This window comes from Neomonachus schauinslandi, chromosome 15 (assembly GCF_002201575.2).
Source record: "Neomonachus schauinslandi chromosome 15, ASM220157v2, whole genome shotgun sequence".
Taxonomy (NCBI): Eukaryota; Metazoa; Chordata; class Mammalia; order Carnivora; family Phocidae; genus Neomonachus; species Neomonachus schauinslandi.
The window spans coordinates 46038557-46062148 of NC_058417.1; the positions used below are offsets into that span (position 1 = coordinate 46038557).

The 23592-nt window shown below is 41.1% G+C and overlaps 1 protein-coding gene across 1 annotated transcript in view; it reads right to left on the reverse strand.

Moving 5' to 3' along the window:
• BPTF (bromodomain PHD finger transcription factor) overlaps positions 1-23488 on the reverse strand; it is a 147408-nt gene extending 123920 nt beyond the window's left edge. Inside the window, exon 1 of the mRNA XM_044921887.1 lies at positions 23275-23488. Within this exon, the coding sequence (XP_044777822.1) occupies positions 23275-23473 (199 nt within the window). The 5' untranslated portion in view covers positions 23474-23488. The remainder of the gene's footprint in view (positions 1-23274) is intronic.
• Positions 23489-23592: the final 104 nt, after the last annotated feature.

Genomic DNA, 23592 nt, shown 5'->3' on the forward strand with positions numbered 1-23592 from the left:
TGTGCTCTCTCTCTCAAATAAATAAAATCTTAAAAAAAAAAAGATTCTCTCTCTCCCTATCCCTTTGCTCCTCCCCACCACCTCTCTCCCCCTCTTAAAGAAAAAAGAGAAAAAAGAAACAATAAAGAACTCCATTCTAACCTAGCCAGAAAATTCTCAAAACAAACATCTGCCCCCAACCGCCCAGTCTGGAAGCTCAACCTCAGGCTCTCAAATCACAGTATATTTACCAATAATATGATGAGAAGAGGATGTGGGGCCTAATCTAGATCCAACACCACCTACTAAAGGTCTGAATAAACTTTGGTAGATTCTAGAAAAAAAATAATTTAAAAACCACATAAGCCTGGGGATGTAATGTACAGCATGGTCACTCTATTTAATGATACTGTATTATATACTTGAAAGGTGCTAAGAGAATAGATATTAAAAGTTCTCATCACAAGAAAAAAAATTGTAATTGTAGTGATAGATGTTAAACTTAATGTGGTAATCATCTTGCAATATATACACGTATCAAAATCATTATGTTGTATACCTGAAATTAATACGTCATACATCAATGACATCTCAAGTAAAAATAATTTTTAAGAACCATAGCGCAGATTAGCCAAAGTTTAAAAACAACTAGGTGATGGGAGTATCATCTAGTTCAGCCTATTAAAAATATCACCCAAGATGGGGCGCCTGGGTGGCTCAACCACTAAGCGTCTGCTTTCAGCTTGGGTCATGATCCCTGGGTCCTGGGATAGAGCCCTGCATCAGGCTCCCCGATGGGCAGGGAGTCTGCTTCTCCCTCTCCCTGCTGCTCCCCCTGCTTGTGCTCTTTCTCTCTCTCTGTCAAATAAATAAATAAAATCTTTAAAAAAAAAAAATCACCCAACAATCCCACTCTTGCAATCTACCCTATAGAAACACCAGCCTGAGTGACTACATATACATCTCTAGCACATTTAAACAGCACTGTCTGTAAAAGCATAAAGGAGCTAGCTGTTTATTTTTTCATTGAATTTTATTTATTTATGTTTAAGTAAGCTCTACTCCCAATGTGGGCTTGAACTCACAACCCTAAGATCAAGACTTGTATGCTCTACCAACTGCGCCAGCCAGGGGCCCATAAATATGGGTAAGTTTTTTTTTTGGGGGGGGGGGGGACTGAGAGAGAGAAAGAGACTGAGTGCCAGTGGGGGAGGGGCAGAGGGAGAGGGAGGGAGATTCCCAGGCAGGATGTCTGACAGAGGTCTCAATCCCATGACCCTGGGTTCATGACCCAAGCGTAAATCAAGAGTCGGACACTCAAATGACTGAGCCACCTAAGCACCCCTCAATATGGCTAGTTTTTTAAGGCAAATAATGTTAACAGCAAGTGCAGTTATGTTTTAATAAAGAAAAAAAGGCTTTTTCAAGTCTTTACCTTACATACTTGAATCCTGTAAGGCATTTGAGGTTGTGACCCCTGCCATAAACAATCTCCACCATTGGGTTTCTTCCAAGATACAGGAAGGATTCATAACTCAAACAAGGATAATATATCTGGAAGGAGGTAATTTTCTTTTTTTTTTTTTTAAGATTTTATTTATTTATTTGAGAGAGAGAGTGAGAGAGAGAAAGAGCACAAGAGCGGGGAGCGGGAGAGGGAGAAGCAGACTCCCCGCCGAGCAGGGAGCCCGATGCGGGACTCCATCGCGGGACTCCATCCCGGGACTCCAGGATCATGACCTGAGCCGAAGGCAGTCGCTTAAACAACTGAGCCACCCAGGCGCCCCAGGAGGTAATTTTCTAAGTTTACAGAATATCAGAAATCGAAGGCATCTCACCTGGATAATTGAGGACCAAAAAGTTCAAATAAGTATCTGAAATTACAGTAAAACTGCTTTTTAAATTTATTATTTGCATAGCACTCTGAAAGCAGAATATGGTCATGAGTCGGAGAAAGGGGTAATTTACTAAATAAGCCCTCAAGGAGCATGTGAAATTATTTCAATGTCTAGAAGAACAGTGAAAATTGCACTGATACGAGGTGCTAAAACTTTACCAGCTATTTTAAATGTTGGACTATTTCCTCAGAAAAGTCTTGATATCGCTGTGCAAGCATTAGAAGGAATAAGGACAAGAAGAGAAATTCCACACAGATTAATATGTGCATTTCTGAAATACTTTTTAAGTTCCATAAATAGAATATACTATAAACAGACAGACCTCAAAAGGAGACAGTGTTAACATACTGAAATCAAGCACGAAGCCATGACAGGAAAATACAGAAATTGAACCTACTGAACACTGCCATTTGGTATGAATCACTTGGCTATGCAGTCTCCCAAGTGTGTGAATTCTAGAAAACATCCATGAGGAGAGAGGTCTAGGCATTCACTTTCTTAGTAAATCTCAGGAAGTCCTATAGTTGCAATTTAACATCAATTAAGTAACAAAAGAATTCCACTCAAAAAAAAAAAAAAAGGTAATGTGTTTTCCTTGAAAACTATTAGTTAAATAATTTGGCCAGAGATTCCTGAGAAAAGGTTTTATATAGGAGAACAGACACACTGGAACACACCAGTATCTCACAAGTCAGCTCATATACCAACTGTTAGACTTTTACAACACTGGAATACTCTTAAGTTACCAAATTAAATTTCCCAACCAAAAGCCTCTAAATTGTAATCCTTTCCCTTCTGTTCCACATCTATGACTCTTAGCTTAATTTTATCAGGACCATGGCAGATTTTCTAAAACTAAGTATTAACTGACTGCCTCTAACAACAGGCAACCCCATGTGAGGCTCTTGGGGGTGCCTACAGCTGACTCAGTCCATAGAGCATGCCAACTCTTGATCTCGGGGTTGTAAGTTCAAGCCCCATGTTGGTGCAGAAATTACTTAAAACCTTTTTTAAAAAAATTTTTAGGGTGCCTGGGTGGCTCAGTCAGTTAAGCATCTGCCTTTGGCTCAGGTTGTGATCCTGGGGTCCTGGGATCGAGTCCTGCATCAAGCTCCCTGCTCAGTGGGGAGCCTGCTTCTCCCTCTGCCCCTCCTCCCACTCATTCTTTCTCTCAATCTCTCTCTCTCAAATAAATAAAATCTTTTTAAAAAAATAAAATAAATAAAATTTTTAATCAATCAATAAATAGCCACATGTGGCTAGTGGCTGCCATACTGGACAGCATAGAACTAAGAGTGAAAAGAATCCAGAGACTTCCTTTGACTCATATACTCATATACCTGTGCTGCCTACTACATACTGGAGATTGAGCCAGGTACTAAAGACAGGGAGATGAATGAGACCCTGCCCTAACATAGGTTCTCATGAAGGAGACAACCAGATAACTAACAGTCCATTTCAGTACAATATCTTAACAAATAAATATTTAATGATAAAGGGGTCAAATAATCCAGAGGATAAAATAATCCCTCCTAAATATTTTTTTTTAAAGATTTTATTTATTTATTTGACAGAGAGAGATACAGAGAGAGAGGGAACACAAACAGAGGGAGTGGGAGAGGGAGAAGCAGGCTTCCCGCCGAGCAAGGAGCCCGATGCGGGGCTCGATCCCAGGACCCTGGGATCATGACCTGAGCCGAAGGCAGACGCTTAACGACTGAGCCACCCAGGCGCCCCCCTCCTAAATATTTATGGACCTAATAAGAGAGCCTCAAAATATATGAAGACTAACAGAACTCCAAGGAGAAATAGGCAAATCCATAACAACAGTTGTAGATTTCAACACTCCTCTCTTAGTAATCAATAAAACAAGTAGATGAAAAATCAACAAGGATATAGAAGACCTTAAGAGCACTGCAACCAACTTAACCTAACTGATACTTATGGAACATTCCACCCAACAACAGAATACACTTTCTTTCCAAGTACACTTGGAACATTCACCTAGAAAGACAGTATTTTGGAGCACAAAATAAACCTCTAAAAATGTTTTACAAAATTAAAATCATACAAAGTATATTCTCTGACCATAATGGAATTAAATTAAAAATCAGTAACAGAAAGATATCTAGAGGGGCATCTGGGTGGCTCAGTCTGTTAAGCATCCAACTCTTGATTTTGGCTCAGGTCATGGTATCAGGGTCGTGAGACTGAGCCCTGCATGGGGTTTCCTACTGGGGGGAGTCTGCTTGGGATATTCTCTCTCCCTCTCCCTCTCTCTCTCAAATAAATAAATAAATAAAATCTTAGGGAAAAAAAAAAACACCTAGAAATTTCCCAAACATCTGGAAACTAAACAACATGTAAGTGTATAAGGTTCTGAAATGAGAGGTAAAAGAACTTAGCCCTACTTGGGGAAAAGAGAACAGTGACCAGAGAAGGTAAGCTGGACAAGGTGATGGCTGGGTGACTAGGAGTTAATCATCGCAGCAGTGAAGAACTTTAAGTTATGTGAGGAGAATTACAAAGAATTCAGTATTACCTGGTGATCAAATTCAAGGTGAAGAGAAATAAGTTGTGAATAGAGAGAAATAAGGGAGATTTAGAAGTCAATTAATCTTTGACCTTTCTCTCCTTCACCACACCCCACCTAATCAATCTATCACTAAGATGGGTCATTCTAAGTCCTAAATTGTTTTTTTCAATTCTTTCTCTTCACTCCCACTGATACCAACCTAGTACAAGATCTGTCAAGTGGTTTACCGAACTCCCTTCATCCATTATCTTATCCCACTCCAATCTCCATTCTATAGCCAGAGAGACCTCTTTAAAAGCAGTCTGATCACATTTCTCCTTATAAAATCCTTCACGGTTTTCCCGCCAGTCCATTGCACGTGATGATCCTAGGGCCTACAATCCTCTTTCCTCTCTTACTTTTGAGCTTGTCAGCTCTTCAGGGAAGCTTTCTCTGACCCCCCCAGACTAGATCATATTTACGTGCCCCCTTTCAAAACACTCCTCTTACTGATACACTTGCTGCCTTCCCTGCCACATTAGGGCAGAGGCCGTATCTGATTTATTCCCGGCTCCATTCCAGATAGTGCCTGGAACATAGCAGGTACTCAATAGGTTTTTTTTTTTTTTTAAATGAACAAATCAATGAAGCAACAGAAGATGAGGCTGGACATAAATGAAAGGAGGCCAGGCAGCAAGCTGGTTCCTTCAAGAGGCGAACTGAGGGATAAAGAGGGCCCAATTCAGGGAACCATTAGCATAAATGAACAAAAGAGTTCAAAGATATGTAAACTGAATAGGACCTGGTAACAATCCTGCAGATGCAGGGTGAGGCATAGGGAGGAGTTTCTTACTTCCTCACTTCTGACTTGGGCAATTCAGTTGGCAGTGCCATTATTCGCTGAGCAAGGAAATGGGAGGTTGGGAGTGGTCACTAAAGTATGAATTTTATTTGGAACATGTTCAATGTGATGTGCCTATAGGACATTTAAGTGGAGGGCTTCAAGAAGTATTCATCCAGGGGTGCCTGGGTGGCTCAGTCATTAAGTGTCTGCCTTCGGCTCGGGTCATGATCCCAGGGTCCTGGGATCGAGCCCCACGTGGGGCTCCCTGCTCCACAGGAAGCCTGCTTCTCCCTCTCCCACTCTCCCTGCTTGTGTTCCTTCTCTCACTGTCTCTCTCTCTCTGTCAAAATAAATAAATAAAATCTAAAAAAAAAAAAAAAAAGAAGTATTCATCCATTACTAAGTTAAAATACCGGAAAGAAATTATGACTACAAATAGAGATTTGGACATGAGAGGTCATGAAAGTATTAAATTAGCGAAGAAATGCAAATTCAAACAAAAGTGCTTTTAACCCATTGAATGCAAAGATGCTTTATAGAAGTGCTAGCAAAATGAAAGCTGGTGAAATATATATTTGTATACTGCTGGTGAAAATACATTTACTGTACTTACGATATATCATGTTATACATATTATAATATGCCTACTGTTATATATTATATATGATGTATATTACATACTACATATGTACGTATATTAGTGTGACACATAGTAAAGCCTTAAAAAAAAAAAATCAGGGATATGAACCAAGATTTATCTAAAAGAACAGCCACTAAAGGTAATCATAGCAAACAGAGTACAGCTTAACTATTTTGGTAAAGCCTTAGGATGGAACCTTACATAGCAATTAAAAGTCATATTCTATGGACGTTGGGGAGGGTATGTGCTATGGTGAGCGCTGTGAATTGTGTAAAACTAATGAATCACAGACCTGTATCCCTGAAACAAATAATACATTATATGCTAATAATAATAAAAAAAAGTCATATTCTAGGGGCACCTGGGTGGCTCAGTCAGTTAAGCGTCAGACTCTTGATCTTAGCTCAGGTTGTGAGTTCAAGCCCCACAATGGACTCCATGCTGGGAGTGGAGCCTACTTTAAAAAAAAAAAAAAAGGTCCTATCCTACCAGCCTTCTCCTATTACAATAAATCCTATACCCTAAAGCCACATTATTATTTTTTACAATCAGCTTTATCATGACATGTTCCAGTTTTAAAACATTCAGTAACTGTCAGGCACCTGGGTGGCTCAGTTGGTTAAGCGACTGCCTTCGGCTGAGGTCATGATCCTGGAGTCCCGGGATCGAGTCCCGCATAGGGCTCCCTGCTCGGCAGGGAGTCTGCTTCTCCCTCTGACCCTCCCCCCCTTCTCATGCTCTATCTCATTCTCTCTCAAATGAATAAATAAAATCCTTAAAAAACAAACAAACAAAAATTCAGTAACTGTCAACTAAGTACAAATTTCTTAGACTGGCATTTATTCAACTTGGACCAAAATACAATCTCCCTTTCTTCCAGTCTTATCTCAACACTCAAACCACAAAAACGTAGCCCTAAACATGCATCTTTCTGTCCATCTGTTACAATTCGCATCCTCCTTTCTCTGCCTGTTCAACCTCCACTTGGAAAAATCTACCCAACTTACAAAACGTATCCAAAATTCAACCTTCTTCTTGACACCACTTCTGATCTTCCAATAGAATGCAACTTCTCTAGGGTGCCTGGGTGGCTCAGTTGGTTAAGCGACTGCCTTCGGCTCAGGTCATGATCCTGGAGTCCCTGGATCGAGTCCCGCATCAGGCTTCCTGCTCGGCGGGGAGTCTGCTTCATCCTCTGACCCTATCCCCTCTCAGGTGTTCTCTCTCTCTCAAATAAATAAATAAATAAACTTTAAAAAAAAAAAAAAAAAAAGAATGCAACTTCTCTAATTTCTTTTTCCATATAGCACTTACCACAGCCTGCCCTGTTAGAGTTATTTATGCACTGTGCTATTATTCCTTTTTCAAAAGAGTAAAGACCCTGAAAGCAAGGACCATTTCTTCTTTTTTTTTTTGAAGATTTATTTATTTGAGAGAAAGAAAGAGCGCACATGCACGGGGAGGGGTGGGGAGCAGAGGAAGAAGGAGAGAGAATCCCAAACAGACTTCCTGCTGAGCACAGAGCCCAACATGGGGCTCGATCTCATGACCTGGAGATCCTGACCCAAGCTGAACCAAGAGTCGGACACCTAACCGACTGTGTCACCCAGAAACCCCAGCAAGTACCATTTCTTATCCATCTCTGTATCTATTTGAAGCTTTTTTTTTTTTTTTTAAGATTTACTTGTTTATTTTAGAGAGAGCAAGAGCACACAAGCAGGAGGGGCAGAGGGAGAGAGAATCTTGAGCAAGACTCCACGCTCAGCACGGAGCCCGACCCGGGGCTCAATCTCACGACCCCAAGATCACCACCCCTGCCAAAACTGAGAGTCAGATGCTTAATGGACTGTGCCACCCAGGCACCATTATCTCTTTAACACTTTTAACACAGTACCCTGCACACTAAGTATTAGATAAATTATTTTTAAATTTTTTAATCACATTGTAATAAAAGAGACTTCAGTTTAATTTTTTTTTAAGATTTTATTTATTTATTTGAGAGAGTGAGAGAGAGGGAGCACAAGCTGGGGAGAGAGGCAGAGGGAGAGTGAGAAGCAGACTCCCCCACTTGAGCAGGGAGCCGGATGAGTAAGACCCTGGGATCATGACCTAAGGCTATTATCAAAAAGGTAAGAAATAACAAGTGTTGGCAAGGGTGTGGAGAAAAGGGAAACCTTGTGCACTGTTACTAGAAATGTGAATCAGTGAAGCCGCTATGGGAAACAACATGGAGGTTCCTCAAAAAATTAAAAACAGATCGAACAATTCCACTTCTGGGTATTAATCCAAAGGAAAAGAAATCACTATCTCAAAGAGATAATCTACATCCCCATGTTCACTGAACATTATTTACACTAGCCAAAACATGCAAACAACCTGTGTTCATTGACGGGTGGATGAATAAAGAAAATGTAATGTGGGGCGCCTGGGTGGCTCAGTTGGTTAAGCGACTGCCTTCGGCTCGGGTCATGATCCTGGAGTCCCGGGATCGAGTCCCGCATCGGGCTCCCTGCTCAGCAGGGAGCCTGCTTCTCCCTCTAACCCTCCCCCCTCTCATGCTCTCTGTCTCTCATTCTCTCACTCTCAAATAAATAAAATCTTTAAAAAAAAAAAAAATGTAATGTGTACATGTACGTATGCACATGCACACGCCAAAGAAAATACGTATTATTATTATTATTAAGCTATAAAAAAGGAAATCCTGCGACAATATGGATTAACCTTGAGGACACCATGCCAAGTGGAATAAGTCAGGCAGAGAAAGACAAATACTGCAGGATCTCACTTACATTGTAGAATCTAAAAAAAACCTCAAAGACACAGAAAACAGATTGGGGGGGGAATGAGTGAAGATAATCAAAAAACACAAACTTCCAATTATAAAATAAATAAGTTCTGGGGATATAATATATAGCATGTAACTAAAAGTTAACAATAGTGTATATTTGAAAGTTGCTAAAACAGTAGATCTTAGGGGCCCCTGTGTGGCTCAGTCAGTTAAGCATCTGCCTTCAGCTCAGGTCATGATCTCCAGGTCCTGGGATTAAGCCCTGCCATCGGGCTCCCTGCTGAGCAGGGAGTCTGCTTCTCTCTCTGTCTCTCTCCCCCTCTGTCCCTCCCCACCACTCGTTCTCTCTCTCTCTCTCAAATAAATAAAATCTTTAAAGGGCGCCTGGGTGGCTCAGTTGTTAAGCATCTGCCTTTGGCTCAGGTCATGATCCCACCAGGGTCCTGGGATCGAGCCCCACATCGGGCTGCCTGCTTGGCGGGAAGCCTGCTTCTCCCTCTCCCACTCCCCCTGCTTGTGTTCCCTCTCTCACTGTTTCTTTCTGTCAATTAAATAAATAAATAAAATCTTTAAAAAAATTAGAAAAAATAAAATCTTTACAAAAGAGAGAGAGGAGAGGAGACAAAAGCAATCAAGCAATTTCAGTAACTTTGTAGAATGTGGAAACTGGGAAAAGAGGTATCTGACTTTGCAGAGAGAAGTCTCCATTCTAAGAACTTTCAGAGGCAGAGGAGAGGAGCAAAAAAGCTAATGATCTGGAGGCAACCGGACTCCTGGACCATTGGGCTTAGAAGGCTCAGGGTTCCTGATGGGAAATTTAGTGACATGCGCATACTATAAGGTGAGAGCCCTACCCACCTCCCTTCACTTAACTTCCCAAGATATTGGGCATACACTCTCTCTCAGGCCCCTAAATCCCAGCCTCAGGCAAGAAATTAAAGAAATCTTCCCTTAAGACACCAAACAGACTCGCAAGAGAAAAATAAAAGAGTGAAAGACAAAAACAAAAATACACAAAAATAACAAATACTGATATCTGGGGTTCCACCAAAGACAAGGTTGGCTCACTGCCCAATCACCTCACAGTGAAACCTACCAATTGGGAAACCACGGCCACCCACTATCCAGCATCTCACTCCATGAACAGCTAAGGATCATGAGATATTCAAAAAAAAAAAAGCCTCCACTATTAGAACTAAAACAGAATAGAATCTGGGGCGCCTGGTTGGCTCAGTCAGTAGAGCATGCGACTCTTGATATAAGGGTGTGGTTTCAAGCCACACACTGAGTGTGGAGCCTACTTAAAAAACAAAATAAAAACAAAAACAAAAACAGGGGCACCTGGGTGGCTCAGTCGTTAAGCATCTGCCTTCGGCTCAGGTCATGATCCCAGGGTCCTGGGATCGAGCCCCGCATCGGGCTCCCTGTTCCGCGGGAAGCCTGCTTCTCCCTCTCCCTCTGCTGCTCCCCCGGCTTGTGCTCTATCTCTTTGTCTCAAATGAATAAATAAAAATCTAAAAAATAATAATAATAAAATACAAAAATAAAAACAAAAAAAAGAATGGAATCTGAGGTAACAAAAGAAACAAAGAAAAGTTTTAAAAACTAATAAATATCCTCAGAGAAATTTTAAAAAGGGTATTACATCCAAGAAGAGTATGGTTTGAAAAAGGAACAGAGAAAAGAGCTCTGGGAAATTATATAACATAAATAATTATTGTTAGCTAAACTTTCCAAATTCAAGAATAAGAAAACAAATAAACCCAATTAAAAATTGGACAGAATATTTCGACAGACACTTCACCAAAGATTTGTTTCACAGACAAGCAAATAAGCACATGAAAAGATGCTCAGCATCATTAATCATTAGGGAAATGAAAATTAAATCATAATGAAACATACCACTAGGGGCGCCTGGGTGGCTCAGTGGGTTAAGGATCTGCCTTTGGCTCAGGTCATGATCCTGGAGTCCCAGGATGGAGCCCCACACTGGGCTCCCTGCTCAGGGGGAGTCTGCTTCTCCCTCTCCCTCTGCTCCTTGCTCTATCAAATAAATTTTTAAAATCTTTAAAGAAAAAAAAAAAAGAAAAGAAACATACCACTATATACCTATTACAATGGCTGGAATCCTCATCTGTTGCTGGTGGGAATGCAAAATGGTAAAACCACTTTGGAAACCAGTTTGGCAGTTTCTTTTTTTCTTTTCTTTTTTTTAAATTTTTTTAAAAGATTTTATTTATTTATTTGAGAGAAAGAGACAGAGAATGAGGCAGTGTGGGGGGGAGGTGGCCGGAGGGGGGGGGGGGGGAGAAGCAGACTTCCCACTGAGCAGGGAGCCTGATGTGGGGCTCCATCCCAGGACACGGGGATTATGACCTGAGCCAAAGGCAGATGCTTAACTGAACCAGTCTGGTGCCCCTGGCAGTTTCTTGTAAGGTTAAAATATACATGGCATGTAACCCAGCAATTCCACTCCTAGGTATTTACCCAACAGAAATAAAAACTTGTGTTCACAAAAAACCTGTAAGTAAATGTTTACATCAACTTTATTTATAACCTCCAAAACCTGGAAACAATTCAAATGTTCTTGAACTGGTGAGTGGATAAGCCAACTGTGGTACATCCATATAATGGACTACCTACTCCATGACAAAAAGGAATGAACTGTTGATAAAAACAGTATTTTGGATGAATCTCAAATTCACTATGCTAGGTAAAAGCCAGACTCAAAAAGCTAAATAGCCACTTATATGATATTCAGAAAAAGGCAAAACTACAGGAACAGCAAATGTATCAGTGGTGGCCTGGGGTGAAACGAAGGAGAAAGGGCTGACTAAAGGAACACAAGGGAATTTGGGGCAGATAATGGAACTGTTCTATACTCACGGTGGTGGTGGTTACATGGCTGTATGTGTTTGCTAAGAGTCAAAACTGTACACTAAAAAGGGTGAATTTTACTGTGTATATATAAGCTGTACTTCAAAAATTTTTTAATTAGCATTAATGAGAAATATAAAAAGATATTATCATTAAACAGGATGCTATGAAAAAGGAACAAAGAAAGCAGCTTTTAGAAATTAAGTATCTGGGGCACCTGAGTGGCTCAGTTGTTAAGCATCTACCTTCGGCTCGAGCCATGGTCCCGGGGTCCTGGGATCGAGTCCCACATCAGGCTCCCTGCTCAGCGGGAAGCCTGCTTCTCCCTCTCCCACTCTCCCTGCTTGTGTCCCTGCTCTCGCTATCTCTATCTCTGTCAAATGAATAAATAAAATCTTTAAAAAAGAAAAGAAATTACGTATCTGACAGCTGAAATTAAAACCTAACAGAAGACTTGGAAGAGAAAAAGAAATCTCCCACAAAGCAGACCAAAAGGACAAGACAACAAGAATTTAAAATGACAAGAAACTTATTAAGATCAGACTACAAGATCCAACATCTAAATAACTAGGAGTTCAAGAAGAGAACTGAACAAATTTAGGAAAAAATGAGCAAATAATAGAAAAAAATTTCCCAGAACTAAAGAATACAAATCTCCATATTAAAAGGGCCCACCAAGGGGCACCCGGCTGGCTCAATTGGTAGAATGAGACTCCTGATCTCGGGGTCGTGAGCCTGAGCCCCATGTGCAACATTAAGTTTACTTAAAAATTTTTTTTAATTTTAATTAGGAAAAAAGGGGGGGGGAGCCACCAAACACTCAGCACAATGAATGAAAAAAAGAGCCACATCAAGGGATATGGTATCACTGCAAAACTGGAGACCATAAAAAGAGCCAAAATGCTTTAGAAAGGAAAAAAAAACAGGGCACACATGAAGGAAGTAATCAGAACGGCCCTAAACTTCTCAACTGCAACACTAGATGCTGGAACACAATAAAGCAAATCTTCCAAGTGAAACTGATTTTTAAATTTAAGATCCTATGCCCAGCCAAACTATCAATATTAAGGTCACAAAGAGCATTTCTTTTCTTATTAATTTATTTTTTATTATTATTAACATATAATGTAAATTTGTTTCAGGGGTACAGGTGATTCATCAGTCTTACACAATACACAGCGCTCACTAGCAAAGAGCATTTTCAAACATAAAATGATATTTTTTTTAAGTTTATTTCTCATGCACCCATTCTTAGGAATCAACTAGGGTTGGTTGTGCTAAAAAAGAGAAGTAAATCAGGAAAAATGTAGGACTCAAGAAAGAGAATCTACATGGGGAAGCAGCAAAAAGAAATTCCAGGGTGATACTCAACAGACCTACAGAGCAGTCAGTTCAGGTGAAAGGAGAAATGGGGAGTGATACAGAAGGGAGACCAACAAGGAAAAAAAATGGAATTGTTACATTTGAGAGTCTGGAAAATAGTAAGTGATTAGATATTTTACAGACTTGATAGTGCACTGGGACAGATATGTAGAACATTAAGCAAGTGAAAAACTAGGCAATAACTCCAGAAAAAGTATTATTTATAATAATCCTATAAATAAATCCTATTTACATAGTTATGATCATGTAACCAATCCCTCAACATTTATCCAAAAATCATGCTATAACTATAATGAAAGGATAAAGAAAAAGTAAGAGTAATTGTAATAAGGCTAACTCTTCATTTACCATTAACAAAGTCAAAAGAGGGGCGCCTGGGTGGCTCAGTCATTAGGAGTCTGCCTTTGGCTCAGGTCACGATCCCAGGGTCCTGGGATCGAGCTCCGTATCAGGCTCCCTGCTCCATGGGAAGCCTGCTTCTCCCTCTACTACTCCCCCTGCTTGTGTTCCCTCTCTTGCTATGTCTCTGTCAAATAAATAAAAAATTTTAAAAAACAAAAAAAAAAGTCAAAAGAGAAATGTCTAAAACTGATAAACCAAATGTTTAAGCATATTATTTTAAAATACTATGGTAAATGTCAAGGGGAGAAAAAAAACTACAAGAATTGAAAGCCACTGCCTCTAGAGAGGCCTCAGGTAGGAAGAGGTATGTCAGGGAACTGCTTTTGTTCACTATGAGCCTTTAATACAATTTTAATTTGTTACCTATGTTCATGTACTACCTTGATAAAGACAATGAAAGGGGAAAATCTTGCTATATATCAAGTAAAAACAATTAGTTTATTATAATCCTAGTTGCACCTTTAAAAAAAAAAAAGATTTGGGGCGCCTGGGTGGCTCAGTCGTTAAGTGTCTGCCTTCGGCTCAGGTCATGGTCCCAGGGTCCTGGGATCGAGCTCCGCATTGGCCTCCCTGATTGGCGGGAAGCCTGCTTCTCCCTCTCCCATTCCCCCACTTGTGTTCCCTCTCTCGCTGTGTCTCTCTATGTCAAATAAATATAATAAAATCTTTAAAAAAAATAAAAAATAAAAATAAATTTTAAAAAATATTTATTTATTTATTTGAGAGAGAGAACCCCCAAGCAGACTCCCCAGTGAGCATGGAGCCGGATGTGGAGCTCGATCCCAGGACCCTGAGATCATGACCTGAGCTGAAACCAAGAGCCAGACGCTCAACCAACTGAGCCACCCAGGCACCCCTAGTTGTACCTTTTTAAAAATACATAGGTAAAAACATGTTATAGGAAATGGTATAAAAACATCCCCAGGAGTTATCTTTGGTTGGTGAGATTACAGATTTTCATTTTCATCTTTGTGTTATGAGTATTTTCCCAAAAGAGTAAATCTGCACTATTTTTATAATTTTTCATTGCAATTCTTAAAAACAACTTGAAAACAGATGAGCTTTCCAAGGAAGGAGGGAGACAGTGAGAGGGCCATGCATAGGCAGGTTTAAAAACCTGGAAAACTGGTGTTGAAGAAACAGGAAGAGAAAGACAGCACAAACTACCAAGAGTTAAGAGTGTCACAACTGCTTTCTCTACTCTAATTGACCACGGTGAATAACTGAAGTAAATACATTATTTACCACAGTTCTGGAATAAGTCAGATAGTAGCTAAACCAAATTTTTTAAATGGGTAAATATTTAATATTTCTTTTAAAGGAGGAAAATAAAGCTCTGTTTTAATGCATATTTTTACTTAAATGTGGTCCTCAAAATATGTTTATACCTTATGAGTCAAATGACATCCTTTTTTGAAGAAGAAGAAGAAGAAGAAGAAGAAGAAGAAGAAGAAGACTCCATCCCCAGCGTGGAACCCAATGCAGGGCTTGAACTCAAGACTGAGACCAAGACCTGAGCTGAAAACAAGAGTAGAACACTTAACCAACTGAGCCATGCCGGTGCCCCTAAATGACATTTTCTCACTATACTCAAAGTAAGGTCCTTATATATTTGAAGAGTCTCCATCTTCAGGGGAGATTCCCCTGGGAATCCTGGGATCAAGGGTCCTGGGATCGAGCCCCGCATCAGGCTCCTTGCTCAGCAGGGAGCCTGCTTCACCCTCTCCCTCTGCCTTCCACTCCCCCTGCTTGTGCTCTCCCTCTCTCTGTCACATAAATAAAATCTTAAAAAGAAGAAGAAGAATCCCCACCTTCAGTTTAGGAGCAAATCGACAGGTAATAATAGCTAATATTTGTTGAATCTTTACCACGTGCCAGGCACTGTTCTAGGCATTTCATGTATATTAACCATTTAACCCTCATGACACCTTGATATCTCCATTTTACAAATGAGGAAAGTGAGACACCAAGTGTTACGCAAACGGCCCATCATCACAGAGCCCAGATTCAAACTCACGACATCTGGTCCAGATTCTCCACTTTAAATCTCTGTGCTACATGCTATCCATCTAGATCCTTGACATACACAAAAGATTCCTCAGATTCTCACACATCACGATAGCCTACAATTCTGCAGTGGGCTCACACATGCAGGTGCCTCCAATACCTGCCCCAAGTCCCCACTCTGACAGCATGGAAACCAATGGCATGACTCCACTTACACTAGTCCTTCTCTGACAAATCCTCTGGAATAAAGTCTCCAAACTGACCTAAGGCAATTCAAAAATCAGAGATAACTGGGAAGACTTACAACCCAGCTCTCATTCATCCTAAGAAAACCGCTGTTGTTGTTTTAAAGATTTTATTTATTTCAGAGAGAGAGAGACAGAGGTAGCGACAGAGATAGCAAAAACAGGGAGGAGAGGGAGAAGCAGGCTCCCCACTGACCAAGGAGCCCGACACGGGGCTCAATCCCAGGACCCTGGGATCAATGACCTGAGCCGAAGGCAGATGCTTAACCGACTGAGCCACCCAGGTGCCCTGAGAAACAGTTTTAAAACTACTGTAACAAAATGTCCTAATAAAATGATTTTATTAAAAATGTATTGGGGGTGACAGGGAACCTGTATTTGTGGGGCGCCTGGCTGACTCAGTCAGAAGAGCATGTGACTCTTGGTCGCAGGGTTGTAAGTTCAAGCCCCACGCTGGGTGTAGAGATTACTTAAATAAGCAACTTTAAAAACAATAATAATAAAATAAAACTGTACTCGTAGTGATCCAGGAATTCCATTCCTAGGATATACCTATGAGAAATGAAAACACATTTCCAGCCAAAAACCTATACACAAATGTTGACAGTAGCATTATTCCTTAATAGCCAAAAACTAGGAACAGTTCAAATATCTGTCAACTGATGAATGGGTAAGCAAAATGTGGTATATCCATATAATGGAATATTATTCAAATATAGTACTGTTATATGCTACAATATACATGAGCCTTGAAAACACGCTAAGTGAAAGCAGCCACATATTGTATGATTCCATTTACATAAAATGTCCAGAAGAGACAAACCAACAGATAATAAAAGTAGTGGTTGCCAAGGAATGGCAAAAGGGGAAGGAGAGAACAAGAAGTGATTGCTATAGGTATGGGGGGCGGGGGTGTGATTAAAAAATGGTATGAAATTAGGGAGTGGTGACGGTTGCACTTAAAAACCAATGAATTATACACTTTAAAAAAGGGTGAATTTTATGGTATGTATATCTCAATAAAGTTATTTTTCTTTTCTTTTAAAAGATTTTACGGGGCGCCTGGGTGGCTCAGTCATTAAGTGTCTGCCTTTGGCTCAAGTCATGATCCCAGTGTGCTGGGATCGAGCCCCACGTCGGGCTCCCTGCTCAATGGGGAGTTTGCTTCTCCCTCTCCCTCTGCCACTCCCCCTGCTTGTGCTCTCTTTCACTCTCTCTCTAATAAATAAATAAAATCTTAAAAAAAAAAAAAAGGCATTCAAAGAGAAAAAAGACCAAGAAGGGAGGAATCTATTCAATGCAAAGAGGGCATCTGCTAGGACTGGCTCCTGTCCATGTCACCCAGATTATCAGTCCCCCACCACAACCACCACCTTCTCATCCCCTACATGCCCCCTCCAAGGATCTGCAGTCACAGGGAGGACACAGGGTACTGAGGAGGAAAGGAGAATCTAACAGAAGGAATCAGAGTTCCCGGCCTCAACATCCCCAGTGCTGCTGTGCATACACATTTCAATACATAGCTCCATTCCCAAATATACACCAGAAAAGAAGATGAACATGAAATGTACACAAGACTATTCATTACTGCATACCTCAGACGTACCTCTTTACCACTCAGAGATCATTTGCCCAACGTTTTACTTTTGTTTTTTAAGATTTTATTTATTTATTTGACAGAGAGAGACACAGCAAGAGAGGGAACACAAGCAGGGGGAGTGGGAGAGGGAGAAGCAGGCTTCCCGCTGACCAGGGAGCCTGATGCGGGGCTCGATCCCAGGACCCTGGGATCACGATCCGAGCCGAAGGCAGACGCTCAATGACGGAGCCACCCAGGCGCCCCTTGCCCAACTTTTTAATAACTCTTCGGGGCCCTCATTTTCTTTCATGTTTAACCTCTTCAGAGACAGATACCTGAAAACAGATCTCACTCATTTCCCTTATAATCCTGAATTCCTATCGCCACTCAAAGCACTACCATTCCTACAGAGGCATATGTGATGCATTCTTCTCTCCATCTACACTTTTTTTTTTTTAAGATTTTATTTATTTATTTATTTGAGAGAGAGAGAGAGAGAAACAGCATGAGAGGGGATAGGGTCAGAGGGAGAAGCAGGCTCCCCGCTGAGCCGGGAGCCCAATGTGGGACTCGATCCCAGGACTCCAGGATCATGACCTGAGCCGAAGGCAGTCGCTTAACCAACTGAGCCACCCAGGCGCCCTCCATCTACTTTTTTTTTTTTTAAGATTTTATTTATTTATTTGAGAGAGAGAGTGAGAGAGAGAGAGCACAAGAGGGGGGAGCGGGAGAGGGAGAAGCAGGCTCCCCTCTGAGCAGGGAACCCAATGCGGGACTCGATCCCGGGACTCCAGGATCACGACCTGAGCCGAAGGCAGTCGCTTAACCAACTGAGCCACCCAGGCGCCCCCATCTACACTTCTGATGTTGTCGAGGCCTGGGGAACCTGAAGTACCTCCTGAATTGATCTGCCATTCAGTGCTTCAAAACCCATCCAGATACTGACTAGCTATCTCATCTTCCAATCCATCCTGCAGAACAGAAGCTATGCTAAACTTGCTAACATCCCACTGAAATCATATTCCACTTGTTCCCGGATCTTCCGACTGATCACCAATATCCACAAATGAAATAGATTTGAAATAGATAGGGGGAGGGGTCTTCAGAAACCACCTCCTCCAGTAATCCTCTCAGCATGGGGGGAACGAGCTGGCTGCAACAGTAGCTTACAGTATCTCCGTGATTTGATTTGGTTTTGTTTCATACTCCTGCATGCTGCTGATGGGAATACTGCATAACCCTTGGGTGTTCCAAGACTGAAAAATGAGGATCACTGATCTAGCCCAATATTTACCCTACAGATGAAAGGGGGAAAGTTATAGCCTGGTTCTCTAGATACTGCCCAACAACAGACCTTTATAGCTTCTTTCTTTTACTCACATACTCAGGCTCTTGCTAAACCAGGATACTTAAGACTGCCCACACTTTAAAATCAGTGCCTTAGGGGCACCTGACTGGAGGCCAGGTTGGTGGGGCATACGACTCTTGATCTCAGGGTTGTGGGTTCGAGCTCCACACTGGGTGTAGAGATTACTCAAAAAATAAAATCTTAAAAAAAATCAGTGCCAGGGCGCCTGGGTGGCTCAGTCGTTAAGCGTCTGCCTTCGGCTCAGGTCATGATCCCAGGGTCCTGGGATCGAGCCCCGTGTCGGGCTCCTTGGTCAGTGGGGAGCCTGCTTCTCCCTCTCCCACTCCCCCTTCTTGTGTTCCCTCTCTCGCTGTGTCTCTCTCTGTCAAATAAATAAATAAAATCTTTAAGAAAAAAAAAAAACAATCTGTCTCAGTTCATGCTGCTCCCTCCCTTGATCTACCCATCCTCACCTTGCACATGCCCATCCAAGAAGCATATACCCACACCAACTCCCCCAAATAGGGTATAAACTTGTCCTTCTCTAAATCTCTACTGCACTTTGTCCTTCACTTGTAGCAATCCAGAATTACACAAATACCAAAAAGACATTTGGTTGACACTGGTGGAAATAAATACTACCAAACCAGTAACAAATTCTGCTTCAGATAAATCTACAGTTCATTCATGGCATCTATGCCACTGTTCTTTGTCATAATCCTTAGAGGATATAAATCACTAACTCTCCCAGGAAAACATCAGGGCTTTGGCTTTCTGAAGTCATCAAAGGTTCCAAATCTCAAAATTCCAGCTAAGTATAATACCTCAGAAGTCCCACACAAGTTAAATGCACAAACCATCCAGTTTCAAGTATGATTTAATTTTTTTTATTTAGCAATGCTTGATTTCAAGGTGCTGTCAGAACACCTAACACCTATTCAAAACAGATTTTCTATGCGATCTTTCTCAATGCGTTGACAATATATGTGATAAAACCGGGGTGCCTGGATGGCTCAGTCGGTTAAGTGTCCGACTCTTGCTTTTGGCTCAGGTCATGATCTCAGGGTCCTGGGATCCAGCCCCGTGTCGGGCTCCAAGCTCAGTGTGGAAAGAATCTGCTTGAGATTCTTTCCCTCTCCCTCTCCAGTTCACACATGCGCGTGCACGCTCTCCCTCAAATAAATAAATTAATAAAACCTAAAAAATATGTCATAAGGGGCACCCGGGTGTCTCAGAAAGTTAAGCATCTGCCTTCGGCTCAGGTCATGATCTCAGGGTCCTGGGATCAAGCCCTAGTCCTGCTCTCTGCTCAGCAGGGAGTCTGCTTCTCCCTCTCCCTCAAAGCTCGCGCTCTCTCCCTCTCAAATAAATAAAATCTTTAAAAAAAAAAAGTCATAAAACCTATAGGCTGAAATAACTCTAAACAATAAAAATAAATAAAACTTGGCCTTGGGCACCTGGGTGGCTCAGTCGTTAAGTGTCTGCCTTCGGCTCAGGTCATAATCCCAGGGCCCTGGGATCGAGCCCCGCATGGGGCTCCCTGCTCAGCAGGAAGCCTGCTTCTCCCTCTCCCACACCCCCTGCTTGTGTTCCCTCTCTCGCTGTCTCTGTCAAATAAATAAATAAAATCTTTTAAAAAATAAATAAATAAAATAAAATAAAATTTGGCCTTTTTCAGCCAAATGCCTCTAAGCTGAAGCAAACCTAGATGATTTCAATTTTGAATTAATAAATTGTCATTTCTATTGTATTCATTTCTATTTGTCATGTGAATATCTTACACACCCATTTAAAATTTTTCTCCATAAAAGGAAAATATTTAATCTCCAATGAAAATACTTTTTAAAATTTATGATTTTATGGGTGCCTGGCTGGCTCAGTCGGAGGAGCGTGTGACTCCTGATCTCAGGGTCATGAGTTTGAGCCCCACAATGGGTGTAAATATTACTAAAAAAATAAATTTTAAAAAAAACCTATAATTTTAGAAAAGTAAACTCATAATATCAACCAACATCTCTACATCAGGAACAGTCATATAACCTACAAACCACTCAACAGATGAATGAACTAATGAATAATTTCTTATGCTAGCAATTTAATATGTTAGTACTTAAGCCAACGGTAGTACTGCCTACAAAAATTAATCAAATTGTTCTAAATTCCCAATAAAGTATAATCCTTTTTTAGCCTTGACAGTACAGGATTCAAATCCACCAATCATATTTCCTTCTGTGCTCTTAGGATATCAATCCCAGAACGTTTTTTCTCCCCAGGCATATACACATATACACGTTTACCTGAGAGCCTTCTCCCTAGCCTTTATTGTCTGGAAATACGGACAATAAAACCAATGAAACTGGTGCTTAGCCTCAACAACTCACTGTCATGCACTGTTACTCATTCTAGCCAAGTGGACATATTCTCAAAGTCTAGAACACAAAATGCATGATCTCTTTCACCATAATCTTGAGGAATAATGTGTTTCAAAAAGTAAAACATCCAACAAGTTAACACCACATCCAATAAAGAAAGGAAAATGCCTGGCAAGTAATATGAAAGAGCAGCTTAAAACACACTAACTGCTACTAAAAACACTCACTGGTCAAATGATCAAAATCTAATTAGATCAATTTTTAGTTTCCCAAATCCAAAATATTTAGGAGCTAGGACACCCACTGCAGAATTATCAAAACTTCATCTATTACAAGCTCTCACCTAACTAACAATCATTTATCCAACCAATCTTTGTTGAGCAGCTACTATGTGCGAAGACACTGTACTAGGAACTGCAGGAGATAAAAGATTAACATAAGGATATATAATCCTTAATTTCTTATAAAGATAAGACAAGTATACACGAAGTAGTCTACAAATATCATTAATAAAAACAAAATGTCATGGAAGTATATAAATATACAAGTATTTTTTTATAAAAAAGGAAACCTAAACACAAATTTTAATTTAACTCATCATATACACATCTATCAATCCTAAGTATTATTTGCTAGTCCCTCAAAGAGGTTAAAGTTAGCTGAACTGCCCTGCCAAAATGCCTCAGCTCTGTCTAGCCGGAAAAAACATCCTCAGATAGTGTAATTCAGTCTCTATGGGTCTTTCAATTCTGGGTAGAAAGAACCACGTAGGATTTCTTAAGGTAAAAACTATTACTATAAAAGATCTTAAGTTGGCTAAGAATGAAAAGTGGCGCGCAGTTCCTTCTACACACAAGACATAAATACTTGACACTTGATTCATTCCCTTCACTCTCCTGCCAACGTCCCCTCCTGCCCCTGACTGGGCAAAGGAGGCAGATATTGTCAGGCAAAAGAAAATTACCTTTTGCATTTGCTGTTAGGACAACCTAAATGAGTCTTCGTCTGGCTTCATACTCATACTCCTCCATAAGTAGTTAAGCATTTATAAAAAATGGAAACATCTCAATTTAACCCCTTCTATTACCCTAGTCTCTATTAAAAACAAGTGACACATTAATTACTTTTTTAAGATCCTATTTCCTCATAAACTTCACTCTGTAAATGCTCTTAAAACTGGAATCTAATTTTGTTAATCCACATTAACAAAAATATAAAGGAAAAATCTTGTAGGCTATTGCTACAAGTTACTTTTTTTCCCCCCCCAATTTAGTAATCTGCAACTACGTATTTAATACAAAGCAGCAATTGTGTGTTTAAAAAAAAAAAAAAAAAATTTCATCTCAGCACCAGCCTAGAGAATCTTTCTGCGAGAAAATAGGAGAAAAGTCACCCTGGAGAAATTCATTACAGATCCAGAGAAGACTTTTATCCTTAGAAACAGAATCAAGAAAAAAAGTGTTTCTGTAATAAATCCCCATGTACTTCTGCCTTGTGACTAAGAAGCTGGTCCAAAAGTTCACCTTCAGCAATTATGTCTGCATGATCAACTATACATCTTCTGCAACAGGTGACGCGAAACTGCATTTCTCAGGCGAAGCAAAGGGATCGAATTAGTTAAGACGCATGTTGCTGCAGTTTCTTACTTTTTTGGGGGGGGGGGGTGGATTTTACGAAAATGATTTGGAATCGAATGAATTGACAAATTTGTTTTGGTTTTGTTTGACTTTCTACTCTGCTTTTTAATCAGCCATTTACCAGCAACTGTTGCATGAGCCCATTAGCACTCAAGAATAAAAACAAACACGCAGGACCAGATAAGGCTCCCCTACCAACCCAACCGATCCATTTCCTTAACACAAATTTAAAACCACACTGCTGGGGTGTGAAGAGAAGGATGTTTTTGCGTGTGTTTGTGTGCCACAATCTGTCTAAATCCTCAATTCCCTTTTAAGGAACAGATATATAATAAAAATCTAAAAGAAACCAAATTAGAAATGCAAAGACGTTTGCAAAACAAGAGGCTTCTTTCATTCCAAAAACCAAACCAAAACAAGGGGAGAAAAATGAATGCAATGGATATGTGTGTGCCAAAGTTTCAATCCTGCCCGGTGGAGACACTACACTGGCACAAATTTTGAAGAGGAAAAAGAGGGGGTTGGGGGGAGAGAAAGAGAGCGAGTGTGTGGCCTGCAAACTGCAACAATGCAATCTCCATTTTGAACAATGCGCCTCTTTCCTCTTGTAAATCTAGTTTTTTGCCACTTGATGTGCCGTCGCGTTTCCCCTCCGTCTGGGGGGGAGGTGGGGGTGGGGGGAGACCAGAGAGGGAGTGAGCAAGGGGGGAGGGCAGAAGAGGTGGGGAAGGAGTCTGCAGCAACTGGGCTGGGTGGGTACCTGGAGTGCTGCTATAGGTGCTATGGCTCCTGAAGCTGCTTTCCGTGCAATAACTGGCGTCGTCGTCGTCGTCTTCCATCTCCTCCGGATAATCGGAATCATCGTCGTCCTCCTCCATCTCATCCTCCTCGTCCTCCTCGGAATCTTGGGTCTCCTCGGCGTCGCCGTCCTCCTCCTCCTCCTCCTCCTCGGAGACCATGTCCTCCTCCTCCTCCTCCTCCTCCTCGCTCTCGTGGTCATCGTACACCACTTTGTTGACGGCCCTCCGGGCCGGGGTGGTCCGGGCCAGGTGGCCGCCGCCGCCCCCGCCCCCCGTCC